The sequence below is a fragment of the Talpa europaea genome, assembly GCF_964194135.1.
Source record: "Talpa europaea genome assembly, chromosome: 9".
Taxonomy (NCBI): Eukaryota; Metazoa; Chordata; class Mammalia; order Eulipotyphla; family Talpidae; genus Talpa; species Talpa europaea.
Window position 1 is genome coordinate 19084027 of NC_140076.1, and position 27633 is coordinate 19111659.

Genomic DNA, 27633 nt, shown 5'->3' on the forward strand with positions numbered 1-27633 from the left:
ACCCTATCCTCCAAGTCATCCTGCTCTCATGCCTTTTCTGGAATCCATCCACCCCTTCACCTCTGGCTGTGGCCTTGGCCTCATCTTGAAGGAGGTAGCTGGTGGAAGTGGTGGCTGCGCCCCCTGCTGGCCCTGAGGCCACAGAGTTGGTAGAACACCTTTTTTTTCCCCTTTCATGTTCAATCATGCACATACTGTGTAGTCCAGAATCAAAGCACTTTTGAAAAGTGGCTGCATGTCCATCCTCCGGGGCCCATGAAACCGTATTCCAAGGGCCTGTTTACATGGCAGCAGCACCAATCCCTGGTGCCAGCTCATAGCTGGGACCCATATGTTCCCTCCTTCCAGTCCAGTTCCTTTTCTTAGTTCTTGGAGGTGGGCAAGTCACTGTATTCCCACAGGCTTCTCCAGGCTGGAGACAGAGGTGGGGCTGTGGAATTCCAAAGCACAAAGGGTGCAGTGGGGATTAGCCTACCTGTGCCTCAATTTAACCACCAACCACCCTCCTGCCTTCCAGTTCTTCCAGGTGCTCCATTCAGGGGACAAGAATTTGGAGACTGCGAGGGCCCAAAAAGGTGGGGGGGAAGAAAAAACCACGGGGGAGGTCCATGGGGTCCCTCTAACCTCAGAGAACAGGACAGAGTAGAGAGTTACTACAGTAGGCCTTTGGCAAGGCCAAGCATCTACCCCTTGTTTCACTTGATGAATTGGGGTAAGTGGGCACAGTTCTTCAGAGGCAGGCACCCATAGAGTGTGGCAAAGCTGCATCCCTTTCAGCACTGCAGGAAATCCTGAGGAGGCAGGTAGAGGGGCTGGCAGCGGGGAGGGCTTACTTGGGCGGTGGGCTCACAGCTGGCCCCATGGATTTTCTCTTGACCTTTCTCGTTACTCATCCTGGTGCGTGTTCTTTCTGCAGCTGCCTGTCAGTACAGGTGCCTCTGCTGGGGCTGCTGATGGATGCTCAGTGACAAGGATGGGAAACCAAAGGTGCATTCTATTCTAGGCTCTTCCCTAGTCAATGAAGGGGACACTCAGTACCCCTAGGGGGCAGACTGGGTGGTTGCCCCCTAGACATCAGCCCCTAACTGCTATTCTCCAGGAATTTCAAAGACCTATGTTCGGCCAGTGCCACCTGGCAAAGTAAACTGGCTTCCCCATGGGTTCCTGTGACCCCACAGGGGTGGCCCCAGTGCCTCCTACAGCAGTGTGTCTGCCACCCAGGGCCACCCCTTCTGTCTTGATTTTCTCTCAACAGTGACTTGGGTTTGAGGTTGGCAAGGAAGCTCGCCTTTAGTTGCTCTCTTCTACTAAGGAGATGACCCCTCCCTCCCAGAGACCTGGAAACGTAGGGGATGTGGCACGAGCCCATGTTCCTCTGGCCTCTCACCACTGTCCTCTTCCTGAGCTAGAAACCAGTGTCCTGCTAGGTGGCAACTGCCACTGCTGGGTACGTGTAGGCCTGCCCAGGGTGTTGGCGGGGAGGACGGTCAGTAAGCACTGCTCTGCCCAAGAGTCCTTGATTACCCCTCCACACCCCGGTGACTCCCAGCAGGTCAAAACCTCTAGGAAGCCAGGCTCTGGTAGCAGCCTTGTAGGTTGGGGGAGCCCAACTTTGCTCTTTCCTGTCCCATGTCACTGTAGCTCCTTTTTAGAACCCTTTGAGCTTGCTGCCCCACTGGGTGAGACAGTACAGAGAAGGGAGGGTCTAGAAGAGGCAACTGTTCTTTGGGGTAAATGAGCTTAACCTAGTGCAAATGGAGAGACCAAAAGCCTGATTTTTAATTTCCATAAAAATGTTAGAGAAGTATATATATATTTCTTTAAATTTTTGAGTCTTTGATATGTCTATACAATCCATTCCCTCTGTCCTGAAGCCTGCGTGAGACACACAGAAGAACTGTGTTTCATTCAGAGATGGTAATTAAACATTTAAATCTTGGCTGTGGCTGCTGCGTCTTAGTGGGGAGGGACGGGGCCATAGTCTGCGCCCACATTTAGAAGGGAAAAGTTCTGCCTACTGCAAGATTAGACCCGAGAGGGGTCTTACTGGCTTAATAACGCCAAAGGGAAAGTTAGAATGTCATCCATCTTATTTCCCCCCCATTAGAATGTCAAAAGTCCAAGATAGAATAGCTCCTGGCTGGGTGAGGGGCCCAGTAGCTGGTTCCTATTTGTGTTCCTCTCTCCTGAAATTGCCCAGCTTACAGAGAGACCCATCCAGACCATCTTGTTCAGAGGTTTTATTTGAATTCATGACAATGACAGTGATGAGTAGTGATTCTGACTGCGAGGTGCCTTATGGAGAAGTTCCCACCCACTGTGAAGAAAGAGACAGGCTGTGCCATCCACCCTACTTCTGATGGTTAACAGCAAGAGGGAGTGTCCTGACCTGGCAGGACCAAGGCAAGTTATAGGAGTCTTGGGGCAAGCCCTGCCCCCTAGTGCCAAGCCTCAGGGTTGGCAGGCATTGGGGAAAGCTGCCGAGCACTTGGTAGACCACTGGGTTCTTTGTTTTCCCTTCCTTTCCTTTCCAAATCCCACAATTTCCTGTTGGGGAGAAGCTGTAATTAGCTTCAGTAGAGGCACCAGATCCCAGCCAGAGGCACAGCTGCAGGGATAATGGTAGGAAAACTTGGGAACCAGTATTTTTCCAATTAGAAGGATTGTGGCATAAACTTTTTCTAAGAATTCTACTGAAACCAGATTTCTCAAGTCAGCTGCCAAGGGAGGAGGGCAGCGCTGGACTCCATGCTGTGTGCTGCACTCGTCACTACCTGGAAGGTCAGCCTCTCCTGCAGCCAGATGGGAGGGCCCTGGGTTCGGTTCTGGGGAGGCTAAGGCGCCCCTTACTGAGTTTTGCACCCAACAGATCCCAAAGTTCTGCTTCAGTGTCCTGGGAGATGGGTAAAGGGTGATGGATGGAGCAACTAAGGACACAGCAGACAATGCAGGATGATGCAAGAAGGGAGGAAGATGCCCGGTTGGTTAGCTAATGTTCCCCCCTTTCAGTGATTTACAGGAGATGGACCCCAGCTTGGTCATGAAGTTGGTTTGCTTCCACTGGGCAATGCACTCCTCAGAAATTTTAAAGTCGGCCTGGACAGGATTTAAAAAACAAAAACAAAAGTGATTAGTGACAGCGGTGGGACTACAAGAAAACAAAGACTTTGATACTAGGGCTAGTATAAACGGAGGCAAGTTTTCCAAGAGAGCAGTTTGTCAGCAGCTTACACGGTCATATCTTTTGACTCAGGTAAGTGCACTTAGGGATTTAGTTTAAGAAAATTATGAAGGCGTATAAAGAACTGAGCACCATGGCATTCTAATAGTGTAATACTGAGAACAACTACCTAATGTCTCATAAGGTTCTGGTTAAATTATGGTAATTATGATCTCCACTCAGTATTTAAGAAGATGGAAAATTTTTCAGCATAAAATTAAAGACCAGAAGAAATAATCATTAAGGATATTTTTCAGTATCTCTAAGTGGCAAGACTATGGATTATTTTCTTCATTTCTCTTATTTTATAAATTTCTACAATAAAAAATTATTTTGTAGCCAGAAAAAAAAAAGGGAAAAAAAGCCACATGCAAGATGGAGATGCACGGACCACTCACTGCCCTTCAGAAACACTGGTTGATGAAACAAGGCACTAACTAGAAAAATCTCACATGTGGTGGAAATTCCACAAGGACAGGGAATTTTTGCTACTTTATTGATGTAGGCCAAGACCTAGGACAGTGCCTGAGATAGATATGGGACTGAGTGTTGGTTGAGTGAATGAATGAACTCAGGGACCATAGGAGCAGGCTCACTTGTGAGTCAATGCCCAGAGAGTGGGCGAAGAGCTAAAGTGCTCTAAGTTTGAGGTGGGCAGGGAGGACCCTAGGAAAGTTTTGATCCTAGCTCCATCACTCTGGTGACCCTGTGTGGCCTGGGTGGATAGACCCGGTGATTGCCTCCTGTCACATACTGAAGATCAAATGCGGAAATGTCTGAAGTCCCTTATACAGTGTCTCAAATAGCCTGTGAGTGCTCAGTACATGTGAGGCCCTCACACTCCTCAGCTCCCTCATTCAGAAGGGCTTGAATGAAGGAAGGGAGGGGCTTAGATGCAGGAAGACCCGGCTGGGAAAAGGACAGTTGGATTCAGTAGCAGAGCAGTCTGGGGGTGCAGTCCAGGTAGCATAGGTGAGAGGGGGACAATCACAGTTTTTATACCTGCAACTTCTCGAAGACTTTCTTCTTGGGCTTCAGTTCTTCGTCTGGCTGGCCCTTTTCATAGCCCTTAACAAACACCCGCTCACCAGGAGCAGAGCCCGCAGGAGGATCCAGAGGCTCGACTTTGCGGCTTTCCCCTTCTCTGGGGAGACACGAGAGACAAAGCAAGGGTGAAGCTATGGACTGTCTCTGGCTGCTATGGAGGCCAAAGCATTAGTGCCTTTATGTAGTGGCCTGGATGGAATTTAGGGTACCCTCAATGCCAGAGACCCAGAAGGCTCTGTCCTTACCACTGCCCTACAGCTCTGATACCACTAGGGCTGAGTTAACCAGAGCTAACCTGAAATCCCATGTCAGGAGAGATACCAAATCTGGACTTTTAGGTGAGGCAGAATGAAACAACAGAGAGCAAGGCCTTCTCGATGATGACAGCTCGGTCTGAATCCTGGCTTTTCTTCTCACTAGCACTGAGACTTGGGATGTACACAATTGCTTTGAACCTTCCAGTTCTGTTTTAATAAAATTTATTTGAGGCAAAGTGCTTCACCTATACAATAGATTACTCCTTTGTACATCATTTTTTGGACAGTGTTTTCAGAGCTTCCATGTGGTGCATGGAAGGGCATCATGTTGGCCAACTCCCTACTCTCCTTGGCCTCCCCAGGTCCTACAGCCCACCCCGAGTGCTCACTCACATAGAGGCGCACAGAAGCATGCCTTGAGACTCGACTCCTCTCATCTTCTGAGCCTTCAGGTTGCACAGCACCACCACCAGCCTGTCCTGCAGTTCTTCCTTGGGTACAAACTGCACCAGGCCGCTCACCACAGTCCGTGGCTCAGCTTCCCCCACGTCAATCTTCTCCACATACAGGCTGTCTGCGTCTGGGTGCTGCCAGCAAGAAATGTCAGTCCGAGAACATAATGGAATGTTCCGACTCTGGAAAGGGGCATCCCCTCCTACAGAGGCCCTCAACAGGCCGCCCAGAGCTAACTCTCTAGGTCCTAGGCAGCAGGCAGGAGAATGGGCCTTGAGGGTACACTCCATTCTCAATCAAGAGAGAGGATTTGAGTAAAACAAGCTTAATTGCTTGTTTAAAAGGTGGAAGGAAATTAACAGATTAAATGGCCTGGACTGTAGGGCCCTGCATGGCTACCATTGCGACCAGTTTCAGTCCTAGGCACGCTGAAGATGGGAGGAAGGCGCATGTGCAGCCTTACTGCCACCTGAAATGAGCACATAGGCAGCTATTTCAGGGTAGCTTTTGGTGGCTGGGTCTATACAGTGAGAAGCAGTCAAAGCCGGGAGGAAAAGAAGCCCAGAACAATGGTCCCAAGGACACGGGTTGCATAACTTTCAGTCTCTGGGACAAGGAAGTTCTATCCCTTCACTTTTTTCTGGGGGAATGGAGATCAGTGACTGATTCAAGATAAGACCCACAGCTAGTCCAGACAAGTTGGGAGAGAACCAGGTAAGTCCATCAGACTGGATTTAATGGATCAACAAGTTCCCTCTGACTAACATCTGCCCCCTGTCCTGAGTTCCGGGCTGTGTTTGGTTGCATTAGAGGCAGCAAAGGGAAAAGCCTGGAGCCTGGAATTAGATGCCTGGGTTCTGACTTGCAATGTGACCTCAGGGGTGTTACTTCCCATCCCAGGCTGGGTTTCCTCCAGGTGGAAACAGACAAACCTGACCCCTGTCTGCCTCTCTGGGACATGGTGAGAAATGAGTACCTTTTCCACACTAATGATTTTCCCCACACGGATATCCAGCCGGGATGGGATGACTTCCTCCGGTTCTGAGTTCTTGGCAGGGCCTTTAGCAACTGGCTCTGGGAATGAAAAGAATGCAAGGGGTCAGAAATTCCCTCCTCCTTCCTTCCTCCCAACAACAGGTCAGTTGTTGATTCTGATTCTCCCAAACAAGGACACCGAGATTAGCACGATTTCGTGCAGAGTCCCCAAAATCTACTCCAAAGTGTTATATCTTCCTTAAAACAGGGTCAGCAGCCTTTGAGCAGTGACAGGCCAGATTTTCATCTGGTGTCTCCCTCAGATGTTAGGCTCCAGGGGAGCTGAGGGGACAATAGTAGTAGCTTTGCACCTTTAGGTGTTTTTTTTTCTTTCTCTTTTTTTAAAGATTTATTTATGCATACAAGAACTGGGGTGTAAGCCAGAGATGTGGGGGTGGGGGACAGTTGAGAGGATTCACCAGAGACAGAGTGGGGAGCAGAACAGGCAGATCTACTGAAATACACTGCTGAGGGGAGCAGCGGGTGAGACAGGAGAGGTCAGCTGCGCCATGTGGGCAGCTCCCTGGCTGGCCGGGGATCGAACTCCTGCTGCAATGGCTGGCGAGAGCTTGATAGCGCTGTCTTTAACCCCTGCGCCACCAGGGAGGCCCGCCTTTAGGTGTTTTATTCATGCATTCCATACCCATCCATTTATTGAATCTTGCTGGGAGCCCCTTACAAACTATTCCTGTTAGTATCTCACATCATGGATAAGTGAATGACCAACTCAGAGCCAGTCAGAAACACTAGCAAGGGACACCGCAAGTCTGAAGGTGAGCTTCCCCAAGGGGCTGTGCAGACTCTATGGAAGCAGCATGTCATCCTCATGCTCTAACCCTATCAGTCTCCTTAACTAAGAGGTGGACTTAGTGAAAAGATTCGAAGGGTCGGGATACATGTCTCATTGCAGCTTCTGCTAGCAGTGTTGGTGCGAGAGAGGCAATCACTTCACAATTCAACCAGATCATAAGCCAGATGACTCAATCCAAGAGGCACCGGGGTATGCCATTCACACTCCAGACTGCCTGGTTCTCATAAGCTCAGTTTAAGACAGACCTTTTTCTGAGGCTCAGCCTTCTGATTCTGTCATCCCCCTCCCTGGCTTCCCTTCCCGAGCCTGCTTACTCTGCTTCGAGGGGTCTGGGTAGGCAGCACTGGCTAGTTTCTTCAGTGCAGGGGTGTTAAACTTCTCCCGGATGGGGTCCAGCAACTTGTTCAGGGCGATGTCAACAGAGTTCTTCAGGTCTCCTGGGTGCACCACCTGCAGAGGGGTGAAGGGCCTGGTGAGGTGGAGCAATAGAGGAGGACATGGGACACTGAATCTACTCAGAATAATGTGCTTATGGGATTCAAGGTTTGATCCTTATTTCTCAGCCGTGTCTTTACTTGATCCTCAGAACAGCCCCATAAAGCAGAGAAGGGGAGATCAGCTCAGGAGGGTTATCTAACTTGTCTGGGATCCAAGTCTTTTGACTCTGAATTCCACACTAACTTCAAGGTTATTAGCAGTTGAGCGCTGCAGCCAAATTTTTCTAGTCCCTCCATTTATGCCTGGAGTAGGGTGTAAGCCAGGTGCCACACACGGGCAGAGAAAGAGCACACAGGCAGCAAACAGAACCCGGGGGCTAAAAGAGCCCAGGGGGAGCTGAGCTGAGGTGAGTGAAGAAAGGGCATGGGCGCTGGAGTTAGAGCAAGGTTAAGGCCCGGCTGGCTGTGGGACTCCCAGCTAACTAGACACTTAAATCCTCAAAGTTTCGGGTTCTTCACATAATAATACCTTTATCTCAGAGTCAGAATGAGGATGAAATCACACGTGGGTGGGGGTGGTGAGCAGTGCTAGTACACAGCAGCAGTTCAGTCATTCATGTCTTCTTGACCTGGTCAGCCTCTCCCCACAAGACCCCATGTCTCACTTCGTAGGTTCTAGTCAGACTAAACCACTGTACCCCTGCTCTTGTATGTGGTTCCTTCCATGCCATGCCATGTCACCTTATCATGTTCAGACAATTTATTCCCTCTTAGATTTCCTCATGAACTTCTAATTCTCAAGTGAAATAGTGTCCTGATGTACCCACCACAAAGCTTTCCCAGACAGTTAACCACTTCCTCCTATGTTATTTCTGGACCATGCATAGTTCCTCACTGTACAGTAACACAGCAAAGATAATTTGTTGATATGTCTGCCACCCCTACTGGACCATGAGCCCTATAAGGTTTTAATCCTCTCGGTAATGCCAACCCCTAGCACAGTATCTAACATATGGCACCTCATAAGTCTTTTGTTAAACTGTTGAAATAAACAGTATCTGCTATCCTGTCCTTTATTATGGTGATGTCTTTTTTAAAAATTTATTTATTTATGGATACAAGAGCTGGGGTACAGGCCAGAGGTGCGGAGGGTGAGAGGATTCACCAGACACAGGGTGGGAAACAAAATAAGCAGACCGACCGAAATGCACTGCTGAGGGGAGCAGCGGGCAAGACAGGAGAGGTCTGCTGCACCATGTGGGTAGCTCCCTGGCTGGGGATCAAACTCATGCTGCAGTGGCTGCAGACATCTTCATAGGTTGCGCCTTAATCCCTTGCACCACCAGGGAGGCCCTATGTCTCTTTTTCTGAACCCTGATTTTGCACCTGTCCTTGACATGCTTCATCTTGTTGGGTTTGGTCCTTTATTCCAGATTAAGTCCCCTGGAGGCAGTTAAGACATCAATGTAGGGGCCTCCCCGGTGGCGCAGCGGTTGAGCGCTGGGTTGCGAAGCTGCCCGCGGCCTCTGCGGCGCCGGTTCGATCCCCGGCTGCTCCCCGGCCACCGGAGGAGGGTCCCACATGGCGCACAGACCTCTCCTGCCTCCCGCTGCTCCCCTCAGCAGTGTACTTCGGTCCTTCTGCCTGCTCTGGCGCTGGTGAATTCTTTCACCCTCCCGCGCTTCTGACTGTACCCAGTGCATGTATAAACAAAACAAACAAACAAACCAGCAAACAAATAAATAAAGCATGCCTCTATTAAAAAAAAAAAAAAAAAAGACATCAATGTAATGGCTTTGTGTCATCTGCCCCTCTAATCTGTGAACCACCTGAATCCTCATCTAGGCCATTAACAAAATCTACAGGGTTCCAGAACATCAAGACAGAACCCTGCAGGTGCCTAACTAGAAACCTAGTTAGGCCAAGATGGGAGGTTTGTCAGAGGAGTTCAGTGGGGATCACTCCTCCTCTGGCCTTACCTCATCAGCAAAGTCCTTTTCCAGGTCCAAGTAAGCTGTGTAGGTTTTGTTTCCACCCCATTTCTCATCTCGAAGGATCACAAACTCTGTAAGAAAAAGTACCCACACCAACAAACTCAAAAATGGCAGAGTCAGCATTCCTAGGCCCAAATGTATAGTTACCTGTAGTTTCTGCTTTAACTCTTAAGCCATAACATGTGACATTTTATTGTTTTTGTTTGTTTGTTTGTTTGTTTTTTTAAAGGGTGAGTGACTAGGTTACCCACCCAGTGAGCATCCAAGCTCAAGGGACAGGATCATATCTTACATTTCCTTTGTGTACCTCAAGTTCTGAACATGTCTGCCCCATCCTCATTTCTACTACCCCTGCCCACTTCCCACCCCACTTAGAACCTAACCTGGTAACAAACATGTGGACAACTAAATGATATCTCAATCCCAACCACACTTTAATATATGGAAATCACAGCAGACTCAAGGAAGGCAGTCCCTGGAGGAAGATCGTGACAAATCTCCAGTGTGATCACAGCAGTGGCTTTGCTCTTTCAATCTGGCACCCCAAGAAGAAAACAGTTGAGTGTCTTACCAGATTTGAGGGGAAAGAGGACATGTTTGATGAAGGACAGAACCCCATTGTTTTCCACATTCCCTGGCTCACAAAAAGCCTTCTTCAGTTTTTTCTTTACATCTTCTTTCCGATCAAGGAGATCAATCTTGGACTCCTAGTTGTGAATGGACAAGAAGAGGACCTCTTGTGGTTGGAAATGAGAATACGCCCAACTCATTACAAAAGCAGAGTAAGTCAGAGTGAAGAACCACTCACAATATTGTTACCCAACTGAAAAGCCATTTTCTCCTGTGTTCTCCTCAGGCCTTGGGTCTATCCTGTGTGTTTTCACGAGTATTTCTGAGTACGTACCTAGTCCTTAAGGATAATTTTTATTCTGTACTATATTCCCAATTATTAGTGAAACATAATCAACAATTTCTAAACCATTAAATTATGTTCTGATTTTTACAAATTATAAAAATATATAATATATACAATATATATTAGCATATGTATATAGAGTACATCTTTCAGATTTCCTGCCTTCTCTGTCTATGATTGTTCCCTTAAGCTACCCAAAATTGCTAGGCCCAAAATTGTTCTCTGAAGGGGATATACGAATTGACATTACTATTGGCAATGTGTGAGGATACCTGTTTCACAGAAATCATCAACAGGAGGTATTATGCTATCTGAGTAATATTTCCTTTTTAGGGGTAATAGGTTTTTTTTTTGGCTGCTGTTTTTTTTGAGCAAGGAAATTCAAGCTTATTTGAGTTTAGTGGTTACCAAATTCTGGTCCACATATGACTGTATGTGAATCACGTGGGTGCTCATAAAAAAAATAAATTTGGGTGTTCCACCCAAGCCCAGTGAATCAAAATCTCCTGGGCTTGGCCCAGGCATTCGTATTTTTAAAAATAGTGATTCTGCTGCTGTCATGTTTGGGAACTGCAGCCAGCACTGATTTCCAGGGTTAAGATATGCTGAGTATCATCAAATAGGATACAGTGATATGATACCTTGTCAGAGAAATAACTCTCATAACAGAGTATTTTAATGGGAGAGAATAAGGAATGAATATATTGCTTTAAAAATAACAATAATAGTTTATTAATAATGGTATATTAATAATGCAATATATTAATATTTACCAATCTCTCATGAGACAAAGATTGAGAAGTCAGACTAGCTAGAACTAGAAGAGAGCCCAAACATGACTTCAATCACCACCTCCTAAAATTTGAAAGAAAATATAGATTTCTGAGTTGTTTCCTGGAGCCACTGGATCAGAATCTCTAAGAACAAGGACTAATCAACTCAATTTTTTTTCTTTTTCCTTAAATTCCTAGATGATTCTGAAGATCAGAAATGTTTGGGAACCAAGAACTCAAAATTTCACATCTTTGGGTTCACTAATTTCTTTATTGTGTGCCCTTAGTGATCAGAACGAAAGTGCTAAGGAGGACTTTTAAATGTTAAAAGATACCACACTTATATTAGTCATACCAAACTTAACCCTAAGAGACAAGATGTTAATAGATGAAATGCAACCATGGCCTTTTCATTAAGGCTGAATTTTATCGCAATTCTAAGACTGAAGAAATTACTTCTTTTTGTATTTTTTACCATTAACATTATGAATTGATTCTATCAGGACTGCTATTGGGGTCTTTAGTATTCAACACCTCTGGAATTAGCCAAATGACAGAAGATTCTTTGTAACTCAAATATTTGAGAATTCTAGTTAGATGACTGTGCATTTGAGTCCTCAATTCCCCCATCTCTTGTTGATTTCTAAACTCAAGTCAAAGTTGGCAACCTACCTCTTCTGAAGAGCTCATTTTGCTGCCAGTTAATCCTGGAACCATAGGGTTCATCAGATGGATACGTTTTGAGTAGCCAAGTGCAGGGAGATACTACGGGGTTAGAAAGAAACACACACAAGCAGATATTAGTATAAATTCTTCCTTAGTACACCAATCTCATCCTATTTGGCCAGTGAATTAGTAGTCTGATATATTTCTTCCAATCTTTTTTCTACAGAATATATAACTTTTCAATGGTGATTATATATGAAGATTTTTTCCCTACTGCTTTTATACTGTATTACAATGTGAGGCTACTGAACTTATGGTCCAACAACAAACAACTATAAAAGATGGAAATACATAAAATGACCATTTGCAGGCATTAGATAGCAACTAGTAAAGGGCTAAAAATCTTGAGAGGAGGGAAGCAGAGGCGACTCCACACTTTCTATGGTTCTCTCCTTGAGGGGATCATTTCCCCCAAAAAAATTAAGGAAAAGAGACCAAGCAGAGAACAGCAGTCTGACTAGAAGAGACAGACTGGAGCTGAGGGCTGCCAGCAGGCTAGGATTTGGGGAGGATACTAGAGAGAAGGAAGACCCCTCAAAAGTCCAAGTCAAAATTCTCCACTTATTTCTTGACTATCTCATACCACACATGCACACAGAAAGACTCCAGAGAGCTGAGCTTCCTGACAGGGAGTCTCTGGGAGACTGGGGACATGAGCAGAGATCACAGATGCTGGACATGCTGGGGAGACAGAGGTGGAAGTTTAGGTCCAAAGAAAGGAGAAAGAAATTTATGACCACTCTTAGATTTCAGCTTGAGACCTCAGAAAGGTTGGATCATAGGAGTAAGATTTGTTCTAAAAGAGCCTAAAGCCGATCCCTGAAAGGATCAGGTGATCAGTCAGTAATTTGACAGAAAAAAATAGCACTTTATAAACATAATCCAGAGCCTCTACAACATATCCCAATGTCCATGATGCAATAAAAAATACTAGGGGCCCTCCCCGGTGATGTAGCGAGTTGAGCGCTGTGCTGTGAAGCTGTCCGCAGCCTCTGCAGTGCGGGTTTGATTCCTGGCCAGCCAGGGAGAAAACCACTTGGTGCGGCAGACCTCTTCTACCTTGCCCGCTGCTCCCCTCAGCAGTGTATTTCGGTCCGTCTGCCTGTTCTGCTCCCTCTGTGTCTGGTGAATTCTTTCACCCTCCTGTGCCTCTGACCTATACCCCAGTTATTGTATAAAATAAATAAATCTAAAAAAAAAAAATACTAGGAATGGGAAGCAGGGAAAAAAAAAGTGACAGATAGTCAAGAAAAAACAGAAAATGAAAGTGGAACCAGAAACAATTCAGGTATGAAAATAATCAACTCAAGATGTCAAAATAACTATGGTTGGTGTGTTAAAGAAAAGAGAGGAAAAGATGGACAAAAATGGGTAAGAGATAGGGAATTATAAAAGAGAACTGAATCTACAAAAAGAACCACATAGAAGCTCTAAAATCACTCAGCACAATGTTGGGTGGCTTTAAGACAAGATTAATAAAATTGAAGAAAAGTCAAGATAGAATATTCAAACAAAAGGACAGAGGGAATAAAGCAAGGAAAACAGAAAAAAAAAGGAGAGGGCCTCCCCTGGTGGGGCAGCGGTTGAGTGCTGGGCTGAGAGGCTGCACCTCTGCAGAGCTGGTTTATCCCCGGACCGCCGGCGAGGGTCACACACACAAAAAAAGGAGACACGAGGGACAAGACCAAAAGGTCTAATTTATATGTAATTAGAGTCTCAGGAGAGGAAAGAATACACAGAAGAACCATTTAAAAAAATAAGGGATAGGGCCTCCCCGGTGGCGCAGCAGTTGAGCGCTGGGTTGCAAAGCTGCCTGCAGTCTCTGCAGCACTGGTTCAATCCCTGGCTGCTCCTCAGCCACCGGAGGAGGGTCCCACATGGCGCGCAGACCTCTCCTGCCGCCCGCTGCTCCCCTCAGCAGTGTACTTCGGTCCTTCTGCCTGCTCTGCTCCCTGCTCTGGCTCTGGTGAATTCTCTCACCCTCCCGCGCTTCTGACTGTACCCAGTGCTTGTATAAATAAATAAATCTTTTTTTTTTTTAAAAAAAAAATAAGGGATAGGCCTCCCTGGTGGTGCAAGGGATTAAGGGACTATGAAGCAATCCACAGCCTCTGCAGCACAAGTTCGATCCCTGGCCGGCCAGGGAGAAACCCACATGGCGCAAAAGACCTCTCCTGACTCGCCCGCTGCTCCCCTCAGTCCATCTGCCTGTTCTGCTCCCCGCTTTGTCTCTGGTGAATCCTCTCACCCCCCACCCCCCCGCATCTCTGGCCTGTACCCCAGCTCTTGTATGCATAAATAAAATAAATCTTAATAAAATAAAATAATAAGGGACAATTTTCCAAATTTGATACAAACATCAATTCACAGACTCAAGAAGCTCAGCTAAATCCAAGCAGGTTAAATAACACAACAACTAAAAACATCATACTCAAATTGCTCAAAATCAGAGACAAAGAAAAAAAATCTTAAAAGCAGCCAGAGAAATGATAAAGTTGCAACAGCACTAAAAATACAAAATACTAAGGGGGACGACTTTAGGCTAAAGGAAAATGAAGCCAGATGGACACACAGAACAGGACTGTGGGAAGGAATCAAAAACATAAGGAAGGGTAAGAAGGGAAGAGTATACATGAAAGTTGCTGTAAAAAAACTCTTCAGGACTTAAAAATGTATGTAAAAGTGAAATATATGACAGCAATAGTACAAAGGACAGAAAAGAGTTAGGTGGAAGAAAATTGTTATAGGCTCTTGCATTGTTGAGAAGTGGTAAAAACATCTAACTTAAACTGTAATAAATTACAGTGGCAGATGCAATCTCTAGGGCGGGGTAATTAACATTTCTTTAAATAGTCTAAATGGCGTCTTGGGTCACACGTGGTCTCAATAAACACATTCGTCATTTTTGTAGAGCCCTTAAAAAAATAATAAAAACCATTCTTACAGCTTGTGAGTCAAACAAAAACAAGACATGGATCATATGTTTACTAGAAAGAAAAGGTTCAATTAAAAAGTTAACAGAAGAGACAAAATGGAATTAGAAGAAATATTTAACAAAATATTGCGTTTCCTCGTTCATTATATATTCAAAACCAATTAAAATACTACATAATATAGCATCGTAAGGATTTATACATAATGCTTTTAACCAATCCCCTGTCATTGGATATAAACTTACTTCCCAACTTTTGTTTTAAATTGATGTGATACTCTGGCAAAGCAGACCTCTCTTGTCTCGCCCACTGCTCCCCTCAGCAGTGTATTTCAGTCAGTCTGCCTGTTCTGTTCCCCACTCTGTCTCTGGTAAATCCTCTCACCCCCCACCACCTCTGGCCTGTATCCCAGCTCTTGTATGCGTAAATAAATAAATCTTAAAAAGAAATAAAAATAATAATAAAATTATTTCCTTAGGACAAATATGTATACTTATTACAGCAAAGGGTAGAATTATTTTAGGGTTGTCAAATCACCCTCCACAAAATAATATTCTCATCAACCCGTGCCAATATGAGGTTCTGAGAAGCTTTCAAAAATACCTACCACTTCTCAATAGCCCTCTTCAACTTACTCAAGTTCTTTCCCAGAAAAGGGAAAGATTTACAGGTTTGTACTGATTTCCTCCTATAAATCTTGTTAAGCCTCACGGCAGAGATGAGTATTCTACATAAAATCTAGAGCAACACAGGGCAAATGCTCTGCAAGAGAACAGTATTCTAACCAGTGGTGTCTTTCCTAGAAACTCAGATATGAGGAAAGAAGCAAATCCTGAGGTCTGGGGTGGCAGCAAAAGGTTTTGAGTCAGACAGATTTGAATGCCAATTCTTGCTCCATCACTAACTGTGATTCTGGACCATTTTCTTATTTTTCCTACCTCAGGATTGTTATCTGCAAAATAAAGAGAATGCCACCTACCCGACAATATGGTTATGATTAGAGGCACTGGCCCAATTCAAAAAACTTTATTATTTTTTATTTTTTTTAAAGATTTATTTATTTATGCATACAAAGTTGGGGTACAGGCCAGAGATGCGGGGGGTAAGAGGATCCACCAGAGACAGAGTGGGGAACAGATTAGGCAGACTGACTGAAATACACTGCTGAGGGAAGCAACGGGCAAGACAGGAGAGGTCTGCCTCGCCATGTGGGTTTCTCCCTAGCTGGCCGGGGATCGAACTTGTGCTGCAGAGGCTGCAGACTGCTTCATAGTGCAGTGCTTTTAACCCCTTGCGCCACCAGGGAGGCCCACAATTCAGAAAACTTTAATTGCATACCTCTGAGGCCCAAAAGTAAAAAGATAGTAAAGAAAACACTAACCTTCTCTGCAAAGGTGAAAATCTTTCTCTGATCAACGCCTCCAAATTGGGCATCTACTTTCAAATACTCCTCATCCAAGGCCTGTGGGAAGAAACACATGGACATAAACTCTATTGCATTTCTTTTCTTTTTAATTTTTTTTTTAGATTTATTTATTTATGCATATAAGAGCTGGGGTATAGACCAGAGATGCAGGGGGTGAGAGGATTCACCAGAGACAGAGTGGGGAACAGAACAGGCAGACTGACTGAAATACACTGCTGAGAGGAGCAGCAGAAGACTCAGGAGAGGTGTGCTGTGCCATGTGGGTTGCTCCCTGGCCAGCCAGGGATTGAACTTGTGCTGCAGAGGCTGCTGATTGCTTCATAGTGCAGTGCTTAACCCCTTGCGCCACCAGGGAGGCCCTATTGCATTTCTTTTAGATGGGTCTGAAAAATCAGAAACTTTTGAAAGCCACTAGATTTTTCAGAAGGTAGAGTCTGAAGCATATTAGCATCACTCAGTCTCCCTGCTTGGCCCCAAGAGCTAAGTAATTCTTGCACTGAGTGCCCGCAGTGAACAATACTCCGTGTGGACATCAGATTTTTTTTTTTTAATTTTTTTTTTAATAGAGGCATGTTTTATTTATTTATTTATTTGTTTGTTTGTTTGTTTTGTTTATACATGCACTGGGTACAGTCAGAAGCACGGGAGGGTGAGAGAATTCACCAGAGCCAGAGCGGGGAGCAGAGCAGGCAGAAGGACCGAAGCACACTGCTGAGGGGAGCAGCGGGCAGCAGGAGAGGTCTGCGCGCCATGTGGGACCCTCCTCCAGTGGCCGGGGAGCAGCCGGGGATCGAACCGGCACTGCAGAGGCTGCTGGCAGCTTCGCAACCCAGCGCTCAACCGCTGCGCCACCGGGGAGGCCCATGACATCAGATTTTTTTAAAAAAAAGTTTCTGCCCTCAGAAAGCTCATGGTTCAGTGAAGAAGGGAAGGAAGGAGACAAACCTTCATCAAAGGTACCCACTGAATGAGGCAGCCTGTGGCAAATGGCAAGTAAATGGCATTAAGACTAAAGCTTAGGAAAAAAGGCAAGATTGAACCAGTAAAAACTTACTGTCACTTATTAAGTGCCAGGCATCAGTGCTAGCCATTTGGATGCAGAGACGACTCAGATCCAGACACTGCCTTCAAGAAGCCAATTCCCAGTTGAGGATAAGGAGGCAGGCAAATGGACAATATCAATACTATGCTCCAAGGGCCATCTAGATGTCCACTCAAGGAACAGTGCTAATACACAGAAAGAAACAGCTACCTCTAGCTGGTCAGACAGGGGTGGTGGAGGCTTTCTAGAATCAGATTGTGGGTTTGGTTTGGTTTTGAAGAATATGTAGATGTTTTCCATCGTGCAGAGCAAACAGAATGTGAGATGGCACAGAGGTGTGAAGTGTTTGGGGAAATTATGAGTGATTCAGTCTGTAAAAGCACAGACTTGAAGGAGTGCAGGAAGTGGTTAATGATAAGATTAGAAAGGTAGAGAAGAACCCTGTTGTCACACTAGGTGCCTAGCATTATCTTGGACAGTAAATGGCTCTGAGGAGAAAGAGCTCATGAGTGATGGTAGGGCATGGAGTGGAGTCCTGTGGGTTGTAGACAAAGAATACAGTTAGAGGGCCAAGGCCCAAGAGACCAAGTGAAAAACAGTGATGAACCAAGTCAGTGGAGTTGTAAAGAAAGAATGAACTTAAGAAACTTTTAAGAAGTAGAACTGATAAAATGTAGTATCTGAGTGGATGAGGGTAAAGAGAGGAAGAGAAAGGTGAGGCAAGCAGGAAGAATCTAGACTAGCATTGTCCAATAGAACTTATGGATATTTTTGATGAAAATGTTCCATATATCTGCTGTCTAATAAGTTAGCCACTAGCCACATGTGGCTGTGAGGAACTTAAAATACAGCCAATGTGACTGAAGAACTTAAAATTTTTTATTTTAATAATTTTTAGTAGCTACATGGCTATGACTAGAAGCCACCATATTGGACAGTGCAGATCTAGAATGTCTCTAGGTATGACCTTTAGACAAAACACTTAGAGGTAAGAAGGGAAGACTTGATTTCCTTATGTCAAACATTATAAAAATATTTGAAGAAAAAGTGACGTCTATCTACATTTTCATCCTGTCTTCCTGAGGTAACCAATATGAACAGCTTGGTTTGCATTTTTCCGCCTTCCATTTGTTTACTGGAAAATAGGATCATATCTAAAACCTATTTTCATACTTCACTTTGAAATTAATTTTCTTTAAAACAATATGAGTCACAAAAAGATAACGTATGAGATGAGTAGTGTCATAAAGGACAGAGAGGTAGGGGAGGGCTTAAAACCGAAGAAGTCAAAGAATGTTCCAGGAAATTGGTGAGAGAAGGGAGACAGGAAGGAATACCTATAGTGTGGAGAAGGAACAGCAAGGACATCATTCTAAGCGGTGTTGGGAGAGTTTTGTAACTAGTATTTAAAAATAGAGCAGAAGGGATGACAGGGCAACAGTACTACCCCCCTCCCCAATCCCCTGCCCTGCCCCGGTACCTGCAGTCCAGGGTAGAGCAGACCACTCAGCAAGGGGTGCTCCACCTGCTTGACCACCTCAGCTCCAGCTTTCTTGGCATCATGCTGTGTGACCACGGAGGAAAGTCTGTACACATCTAACGTGTATTCTCTGAAGAGGAAACAAGAGAAGACAGTTGTAAGACTAGGCCAGGCCTCAGTTTAATCCTAACGCACATGAATTCACTTTCCCAGTCTTTTTTTTTTTTTTTTTTTTTTTTTGACTGGATGAAATGGCTTTATTAGAGAAGCCAAGGTTACAAAAACTTAAGAGTTGGCATTGGGGCCCTTCTTCTTGCCAAAGGTGGGCACGACATTGACAAAGCGCCGATTGTATTGCATCCGCCGCTTGGCCCGCCCAGTCTTCTTCTTCTTCTTCTCCTGTTTGGCCACATTCGGAGTCTGACCTCTCACTTTCCCAGCACAAGCCAGAGAACCATGGACTTTACCTCCTAGCATGCGGCCGGCTACTTCCAGAGTGGTCAGGGCCTCTACCACACTGGCCTAGGGTTGCCTTATCCTCAAGGGGAGTGCCTGCCAGGAGCACGACTTGGTCTTCTGGGGTGATGCCCTCCAGCAAGGCTACCTGAGCCTTGATCTGGGGGACTGTCTCCCAGCCGATCACCTCGAAGGTGTGGAGCTCCTGGGCGCGGACAAAGAGCTGCATGTCAGCAACTGAGCGCGGTCACAGCTGCCGCTGCCACGAAGATGGAGTCGGGAAAGAGCCAGTCTTTTTTTTTTTTTTTTTTTAAGATTATTTATTTATGCATACAAGAGCTGGGGTAGAGGCCAGCGGTGTTGGCGGTGAGAAGATTCACCAGAGACAGAGTGGGGAACAGAACATGCAGATTGACCAAAGTACACTGCTGAGCGGAGCAGCGGGTGAGACAGGAGAGGTCTGCTTTGTCTGGGTTGCTCCCTGGTCGGCTGGGGATTGAACTCGTGTGACAGAGGCTGCGGACAGGACAACTTCATAGGTTGCGTCTTAACCCCTTGCGCCACCAGGGAGGCCCACTTTCCCAGTCTTAAGACATTCAAAGTGAGCACTGCCTGAGAGCTTCTAGAATGTGAGCAGTCTGTTCTCTCAAGGTATTACTTGTTGTTTTTCTTTATTAAAGATGGCTTTAATTAATCTTTTTCTTCTCTTATATCTTAAAATACTGCTTTTCTTCTTCTAGAATGCCTATGCAATAAACATCAGGATTTCTCAACTTACTTTCCACATCGCTTTTTTTTTTTTTAAAGGATTTTTTTTTTTTTAAGATTTATTTTTATTTATTTATACAAGCACTGGGTACAGTCAGAAGCATGGAAGGGTGAGAGAATTCACCAGAGCCAGAGCGGGGAGCAGAGCAGGCAGAAGGACCGAAGTACACTGCTGAGGGGAGCAGCGGGCTGCAGGAGAGGTCTGCACGCCATGCGGGACCCTCCTCTTGTGGCCGGGGAGCAGCCGGGGATCAAACAGGCGCCGCAAAGGCTGCGGGCTGCTTCGCAACCCAGCGCTCAACCGCTGCGCCACCAGGGAGGTCCCTTTCCACATCTCTTTTAACTTAAAAAAATGTCAGGAATAATGATGAGTATAAAGAACAGTGTACCTTATCACTCAGTTTAAGATTTTATTTGTTTATTTTTGCATAGAAGAACTGGGGTGTAGGTCAGAAGTGGTGTGTGTGTGTGTGTGCGCGCGTGTGTGTGTGAGAGAGAGAGAGAGAGAGAGAGGATCACCAGAGACAGAGCGGGGAACAGAACAGGCAGACTGACTGAAATACACTGCTGAGGGGAGCAGCGGGCGAGACCGGAGAGGTCTGCTGTGCCATGTGGGTCAAGTCCCTGGCCAGGATTGAACTTGTGCTGCAGTAGCTGTGGATAGCTTCCTAGTGCCGTGACTTAACCTCCTGCGCCACCAGAGATGCCCTAATATCCTACTTTTTAAATGAAATATTGTCCTTTGGCATTTTAGTGCTTATGTCTCTTTGGTAATATCAGGGATAAAATACTTATAAGTGGTGGGCAGCTTGGTTCAATTCTTGGTATGTACAGACTCCAGTTTCCATTGGCCTAAAGTTCGACAGAAGTCCCTAAAGACCCAGGAGGTTGGCCAATTGTGTCCCCATTCTCTGGTTCTACTTTCCTTGAGGGGCTTAAGGGCATGAGCAGGAAAAGGGAAAGCCCCACTTTATCCTTTGGCTTTAAGTAGCAAGCTCGGTTTGTTTCTACTGCTGGTTTCCAGGCTGGAACCCAGTGGACCTGTAACCAGCCTAACTCACCAATTTGCATTTCAATTGTTTTTCTTACCATAGAGATGTCTAGTGTGTTCTTGAACCTGGATGTGTTCAAAATGCTGTGTTTGGAGTGGAGAGAGTGCATCAAAGCACACACTTACAAAGGCATCTTTCTTTGTAGTCTCTTTTGTATAGAACTCAACAAGTGCTTGCATGACTCACTCTTGATGTTCTTCAGGTCTCTATGTCATCATATAGAGGGCTTTTCTAACCATGCTACTTAAACAGAAACACCCCAAGAACTCTCTCTTCTCCCACCTTCCTGCTTTGGAGCAACCATCACCAACGGACATACCAAAATACTTGTTCATTTGCTCCTTCTGTCTGTGTTCCCTCCCTGTAATGTAAGCCCCAGTAGAAGAGGGACTTTTTAGTTTAGTTTTGTATACCCAGCATCTAGAACAGTGCTGTAGATTGAAACACGTGTTTATATAGGATGTTTAAATAACTAACAATGGAGAATGTTAAAGAAAATTATATTAACTGGAGGAAAAGGAAATGTTAACCTGTTAACAAGAAATCTGGGTTCACATTCTGGTTATTCCACTTACTAGCTGCATAAACTTGGGAATCTACTTCCTTATCTGCAAAACAGGTAAAGCAATACTTAACCTTAAAAAGTTGTTCCAAGGGTTTAAATGTAAAAGTGACTAAGTAGGGCCTCCCCAGTGGCGCAGCGGTTGAGCGCTGGGTTGCGAAGCTGCCCGCAGCTTCTGCAGCAACGGTTCGATCCCCAGCTGCTCCCTGGCCACCGGAGGAGGGTCCCACATGGTGCGCAGACCTCTCCTGCCGCCCACTGCTCCCCTCAGCAGTGTACTTCGGTCCTTCTGCCTGCTCTGCTCTCCACTCTGGCTCTGGTGAATTCTCTCACCCTCCCACGCATCTGACTGTACCCAGTGCTTGTATGTATGTATGTATGTGTAAATCAATGAATCAATAAATCTTTAAAAAAAAAAGTGACTAAGTAGAGTGACGTATAGCTTGAGAGGTTTTTAAAATTTTAAAATGTAGAGACTCTGAGGCAGTGTGGGGGATTCACTTAGGAAACAGTTAAAAGTTAGGATACAACATTCTATCTAAGCTGACATTGCAAATATGAATAAAGTGACAAAACATAAGCGATGAAAGCCATTGAAGAGGTAAGAATCCAGTGCACTATTTTTCTTTCATATTTCTTTTTTTTTCATATTTCTTTTATCATTGTTTACTGACGTTGGAAGGAGAAAGGGAGACTGAATTGCTCATCATCACTTCCCCATATGCCATGAGCTCTGCAAGATCAAGGACTTGCTTATGAAGACATTTCTATCTCCAACAAACAAGATAGTACATAGGCAGTGACTGGTCAACACATTTTTGATGGATGAGTTAAAAGGACAAAGGGGATACATTTTTCCATGGTGCTTAATAGGTAGGGCCAAACAGCTTCTAATCCAAATAAAGAGCGTCGGCCTCCCGGGTGGTGCAGCAGGTTGAGTGCCACGCTGTGAAGCATCCCTTTGCAGTGTGGGTTCGATTCCTAGCCGGCCAGGGAGAAACCCACATGGCATGGCAGATCTCTCCTGCCTCGCCTGTTGCTCCCCTCAGCAGTGTCTTTGGTCCGTCTGCCTGTTCTGTTACCCACTCTGTCTCTGGTGTATTCTCTCACCCTCCCGCATCTCTGGTCTGTACCCCAGTTCTTGCATAAATAAATAAATCTTTAAAAAAAAATAAAGTGTCAAAACTCTACAGGTTAACTAAAAGAATGAGAGCCATAGGAGGGTGGATGATCAAGCACTTACTTGCTGAGTTGGTAATCAGTGCCTTTGACGAATCTGAGCTTCTCCAAGGGCACACCAATGCTCTCCAGCATTGCCTTGATCACATTCTCATAGTAGCTGGTTCGGAGTTCTAGAAGTTCCCATGGGGCTTTCATGTTATCCAGGTATGCATGAAGGTCCGCAAAAAGAATGGTTACCTGGACACGGGATAAGGTAATTCACCAAGATGTGAATTTATCCGAGTACTTCCAAACCCCCTCCTGGCACCCTCTGCCCACTGCCCCAACTTGTTAAGTCTTTCTTTTGGCTGTTCCTGCTGGAGTCCAGCTCCAGCCAAGGTAGGGTACACGAAGGAAAGAATAGCGTAGGTGAATGAGGAGACACAGACACTTGATCAGGTGGCAAGCATCTCCTGCTGATAGCCTCAGTGGGGCTTTATTTATACATTTTTTATTTCCTTTTTCTTTCAGTTTCTTTCACAGCATGTGCACTTGTGGTTACAATTTTCTCCGAAACATCTTACATCATTGTTTAACAAAAGTACACCATCTAGGGCCTCCCCGGTGGCGCAGCGATTGAGCACTGGGTTGCAAGGCTGCCCACAGCCTCTGCAGCGCAGGTTCAATCCCTGGCCGCCAGGCAGGGGTCCCACATGGCGCGCAGACCTCTCCTGTCATGCCATTGCTCCCCTCAGCAGTGTGTTTCGTCAGTCTGCCTGCTCTGGTCCCCGCTCTGGCTCTGGTGAATTCTCTCACCCTCCCGTGCTTCTGACTGTACCCAGTGCTTGTATGAATAAACAAATAAATCTTTAAAAAAAAAAGTACACCATCTACTTTTACTTTTTCTTCATTCTGGTCAACTTGACCTTCGTTCTGGTCAACTTGACCTTATTAATTTTCCTATAATCTTAACAACTTGAAGAAATGGGCAAGGGTGCTAGACAGAGCGTGTCCTATGTGGTTATACAAGCTAAGCTAGGTGAATAAAGGTTAAGAAGGTTAAGCAAGCATTGTGAATAAATGGCAAACCTCAAAACTACCTATTGTTCCTAAGTTAAAAAGTTACTTATCTTCTTTTAACCCAGCTCACATACTTTATGAGCCATCTACTAACATTCTATGACAATAACTACATTTAATTTTATCTAGATACCTATTCCACCTTGTGGCGGCATGGCGCCTGGCTTCCTGACTCATGAGACACCAAGGGGGGTCTGACCTTTTTATTCTCTCCCATAAAGAAACTAAGGAAGCCAACACGTTTGCACCATTAATTTTGAACCATTTGTTCACATTTTCATCATAAATTCCAGTATAAGGGATGGGTGGGATAGGAGTAAGAAAATCTATTTTACTCATAGACTTGCCTCGAGGGGGATACCAAAGGCGGCCTCCTATTTTATGTGCAGGGCCAAAAGGCCCCCAAACTGTAGGAACAACATGTGGTGTTCCTTTTCTTGGATCTTGTCATTTTAGGGGAGCCTTAGGGCTTTTCTCAGTGGGGACCTCCACCGGGCTTGGTTCCAATAGCTCTTTTTTCTTTTTTAAAGATTTATTTATTTATACAAGATTTATTGATTTATTTATACAAGAACTGGGTTGCTCTGTGGCCAGTGGGGATCGAACTGGCGCTGCAGAGGCTGCGGAGAGCTTCACAGCACTGCGCTCAACCCACTGCGCCACCAGGGAGGCCCTGGTTCCAGTAGTTCTTTCAAGTGTAATTTGTTAAAGAATTCAGCATTGCTCATGGCAGATGACTTACAAATCGGGGGACATTGAGAAATATTGGAAATCGTCTCATTACCAATTATATTGGAATGGACATCACTCAGATTATTGGACTATACAGCACTGAAATTGGCATTGATGTCATCATTCATTTTGTTATTCTGAAGCCCATAGAAAATTCCCATAATTGCAAGAACTGCCATAAACAAAATGAAAGGAAGTAGCAGGAGCCAGCTGCGGAGCCTCCTGATTTTCAAGAATTTCCCCCATATTTGGACTTAGTCACACAGCATGAGTACCCTGGCTCGCACCAGTTCCCCAAGGGCAACTGCTTGGTTTATGACATTCATTCTTACCTCACAGCCTGCTTTCAGGAAATCTGCAATCTTAGACATAGGCACGAAGTAAGCCACATGAGGCTTGCCTGTGGTGGCTGTTCCCCAGTAAACTTTAAGTTCCCGCTCCTTCAGTATCTCCTTCAACTTCTCTTCCCCCAGAACCTCCTGTTGTGGAAGCAGAAGAGCTGGTTTAATGTCGGTGCCCCACCTTGCTCATCCTTTACCCTGTGACAAGGAAAACAAAGGTATGTGTCACTGAGGGGCCAGGCTAAAGGCAGCAGGGAGGTCCAGCCATGCTCTCAGTGCTGAGTGAAAGCCAATCCAAATAGGTACTGTTGCTAGTCCACTGCAGTGAGATGTCAGGGGACTGGGACATGTTCCTAACTGCATCTTCACCCCCAACTACCTCTAATTCCTGTGCCTTCCTTTCATAGTTGTCTCTGCTTCTGGTCTCTATTCCTTATCTCCCATGCTATCAATAGTTTGAGATCCACACAGCATCATTCTTATAAGATCACAGATGACCTTGTGTTGCTAAGTTAGATGAGTGATTTTTAGTGTCCTCCTCTTTTGGTCTCTGTTTTACTAGTTTCCCTCCTACTTCTCTGGCTGCTGGGTCTCATATTTCTTTGCAGCTGTTCTGCTTCTTCTTCATCATTAGATATTAGCAGTCCTTAGGGCTTTCTTTCTTCTTTTCTTACTCTACATACTCTCCAACTGATCCCCTTCAGCTGCTTTAGTAAGTTCTTATAAGTTAGAAACTCACAAATCTGCTGACCCATAAACAGAACTGTATACTTATCAATCCAGTGAATTCACACTCAAGCAATCAAAATTAAACTCATGTTCTTGCTTTCCTACCTGACTCTCCATTTTTTCACTTATGGTTTCACCCCAAATCTGTAAATGGTACTATCATTCACTAAGTTGTAAAAGTTACCCCAAATGGCCCTTCTACTTCTCTCCATCTCTATACCACCACCCTCGCTTAGGCCACCATCAAATCACATCAGGATTACTATAATAGCTTAACAGTCTTCTCTCTGAATCATATCTAGTCTTGTTCTCGCCTATGTTCTAAAAGGTAACCAGAAAGAGTTAAAACCCCAAATTTGATGTTGCTGATAAAACAGAGTTTAACATCTCTTCAAGTGGTGGTTTGGGATACTGCTGAAAGTCAGGATAGAGAAAAATTGTTTTGCTGGTTTGACAATGATTTATAAACAGGACTTGTTAAAAACCTGTGTAACAAGTTGTTTGGATGCTGATCGTGCATCCTAGGAGTCCCTGATTATTTGGACACTTGGAAAGCCCTCATCATCCAAGGAAAGGCCAGATGACTTACCCTTTAAAACCTGAGTGAGTCAACACTACTAGCTTTGTGCATTCTTTGTCTTCAACCAGCACTCTTTTATGGAGAGAGGCTAGGAAAACAAAGGATGTGGCATGCAAATTTTTGGTTAAGATCAAGTTGAGAGTGGAAATAACCCAAATGTCTATCCACTGTTAAGTGGATAAAAAAAAGGTGCTATAGTTATATAATGGAGTATTATTTGTCCATATAAAAAGCAATAAATTTCTGGTAGGTGCAATAACATGGATGAACTTCGAAAACATGTTAAATCAAAGAAGTCAAATACAACGTTATATGGTAAGATCCATTTATATGAAATGGTCAGAAGAGGGAAAAACATAAAAACAAAATAGGTTACTGTTTCCTTAGAGAGGGGGTGGGGAAGAAATGGGCCCTGATTCCTAGGTTTATTTTTGGGGCAATGAAAATGTTCTGGATTTAGTTAATGGTGATAGTTGCCAACCTTATAACTACAATAAAACCCACTGAATTGTGCACTTTACAAGGGTGAATTTTATAGTATGTGAATTCTATCTTTAAAAAAAGGAGCCAAAAAGTTGTGGTCCAACCACAGTATCAGTGCTCTTAGATTGCTCAGTTCACATTTAAACACAGACTGCAAGGCATATATGACTTGGTCCCTCCTAACAAATGCCTCCTCAACGAACAAATAAAATAGGGTTATTTAAAATAATGATCAGAAAAGACCTTTCTGATGTGATCATAGTCAAAGGCCTTAAGAAGGCAAGACAGGAACGAACAATATAAATATTTATGAAGAGTCTGATCTGCACTTTTTTCACTCTATTCCTGTCAAATTAATCTCTCTGAAACTGTTCTTTCTCCTAGGTTCCTTCTACCTGAAATACTTTCCCTCCCATTCTTTCTCTGGTTAACCCATACTCCTGCAGTTCCTGGCAAAATAGCAGGAACATCTGTGGAGTGAAGAGGGGTTCCGCATCCTTCAGGGCACAGTCTAGAGATCACTTCCTCCGCCTGCTTTGACACTCCCCCTGGGCTCTCCCCAATTTCCTCTCAAAGTTCAACTTGCAATACCTTCCAGTACTTGCTTCTGCTGTAATTGTTTGGATTATGGGTCATTTTCAACATCTGAGCCCCTCTAGACAAGTTCTGGGGGCGCAAGGCTCTGACGCGGCTAGCAGGCGGCCAGGGACATTATAGGGGGGTGGGGTAGGAGTCCAGGATTCCAAGCCTGGCACAACACAAGGTAATGATCCCACTGTGATTTCTGTGGTACCCAGTCAACTGCTGCTTGGGCGACTGACTGCCTGACGACCGGCAGCGAGGACTGCAGTCTCTCTCGGAGCTGCCGCGACCCCACCCGACTGGACACCGTGGTGGGGCTCAGGGTCACCAGACCTCAGGCCCCCGGTCCCCGACCGCGCATTTCTAACCCCGAGGCTACCCTGACCTGCAGGTTCCGGGTGATAAGGTGCAGCTTCTCTTCGGGGCTCGGGACGTCCCCCATGGCTCAGCCGCTGTCTCTCGCGCTCAACCCGGCACCCGCACCCCTTCCTCCTCGCCGTCGCCGCGTGCCGTGAACTGTCACGCGGGCCCGGTTAGGTTGCATCAGCTGAGCTCGT

At 45.2% G+C, this 27633-nt stretch overlaps 1 protein-coding gene and 1 pseudogene across 2 annotated transcripts; both read right to left on the bottom strand.

The window, feature by feature from the left end:
- Positions 1–2985: 2985 nt before the first annotated feature.
- On the bottom strand, positions 2986–27620 carry YARS1 (tyrosyl-tRNA synthetase 1; the record flags this gene model as incomplete). Its single annotated transcript, XM_084243027.1, has 13 exons — positions 27462–27620; positions 24694–24840; positions 22632–22807; positions 18551–18680; positions 15984–16064; positions 11616–11708; positions 9826–9961; positions 9240–9325; positions 7138–7273; positions 5954–6051; positions 4918–5111; positions 4223–4364; positions 2986–3096 (listed from the first exon to the last, which is right to left on the bottom strand). The coding sequence occupies exons 1-13, from the start codon at positions 27516–27518 to the stop codon at positions 2986–2988; spliced, it is 1587 nt and encodes a 528-aa protein (XP_084099153.1). The 5' UTR covers positions 27519–27620.
- On the bottom strand, positions 18774–19604 carry LOC311176392 (ubiquitin-like FUBI-ribosomal protein eS30 fusion protein; annotated as a pseudogene). The gene has a single exon. The product of its transcript is annotated as a ubiquitin-like FUBI-ribosomal protein eS30 fusion protein (transcript).
- Positions 27621–27633: the final 13 nt, after the last annotated feature.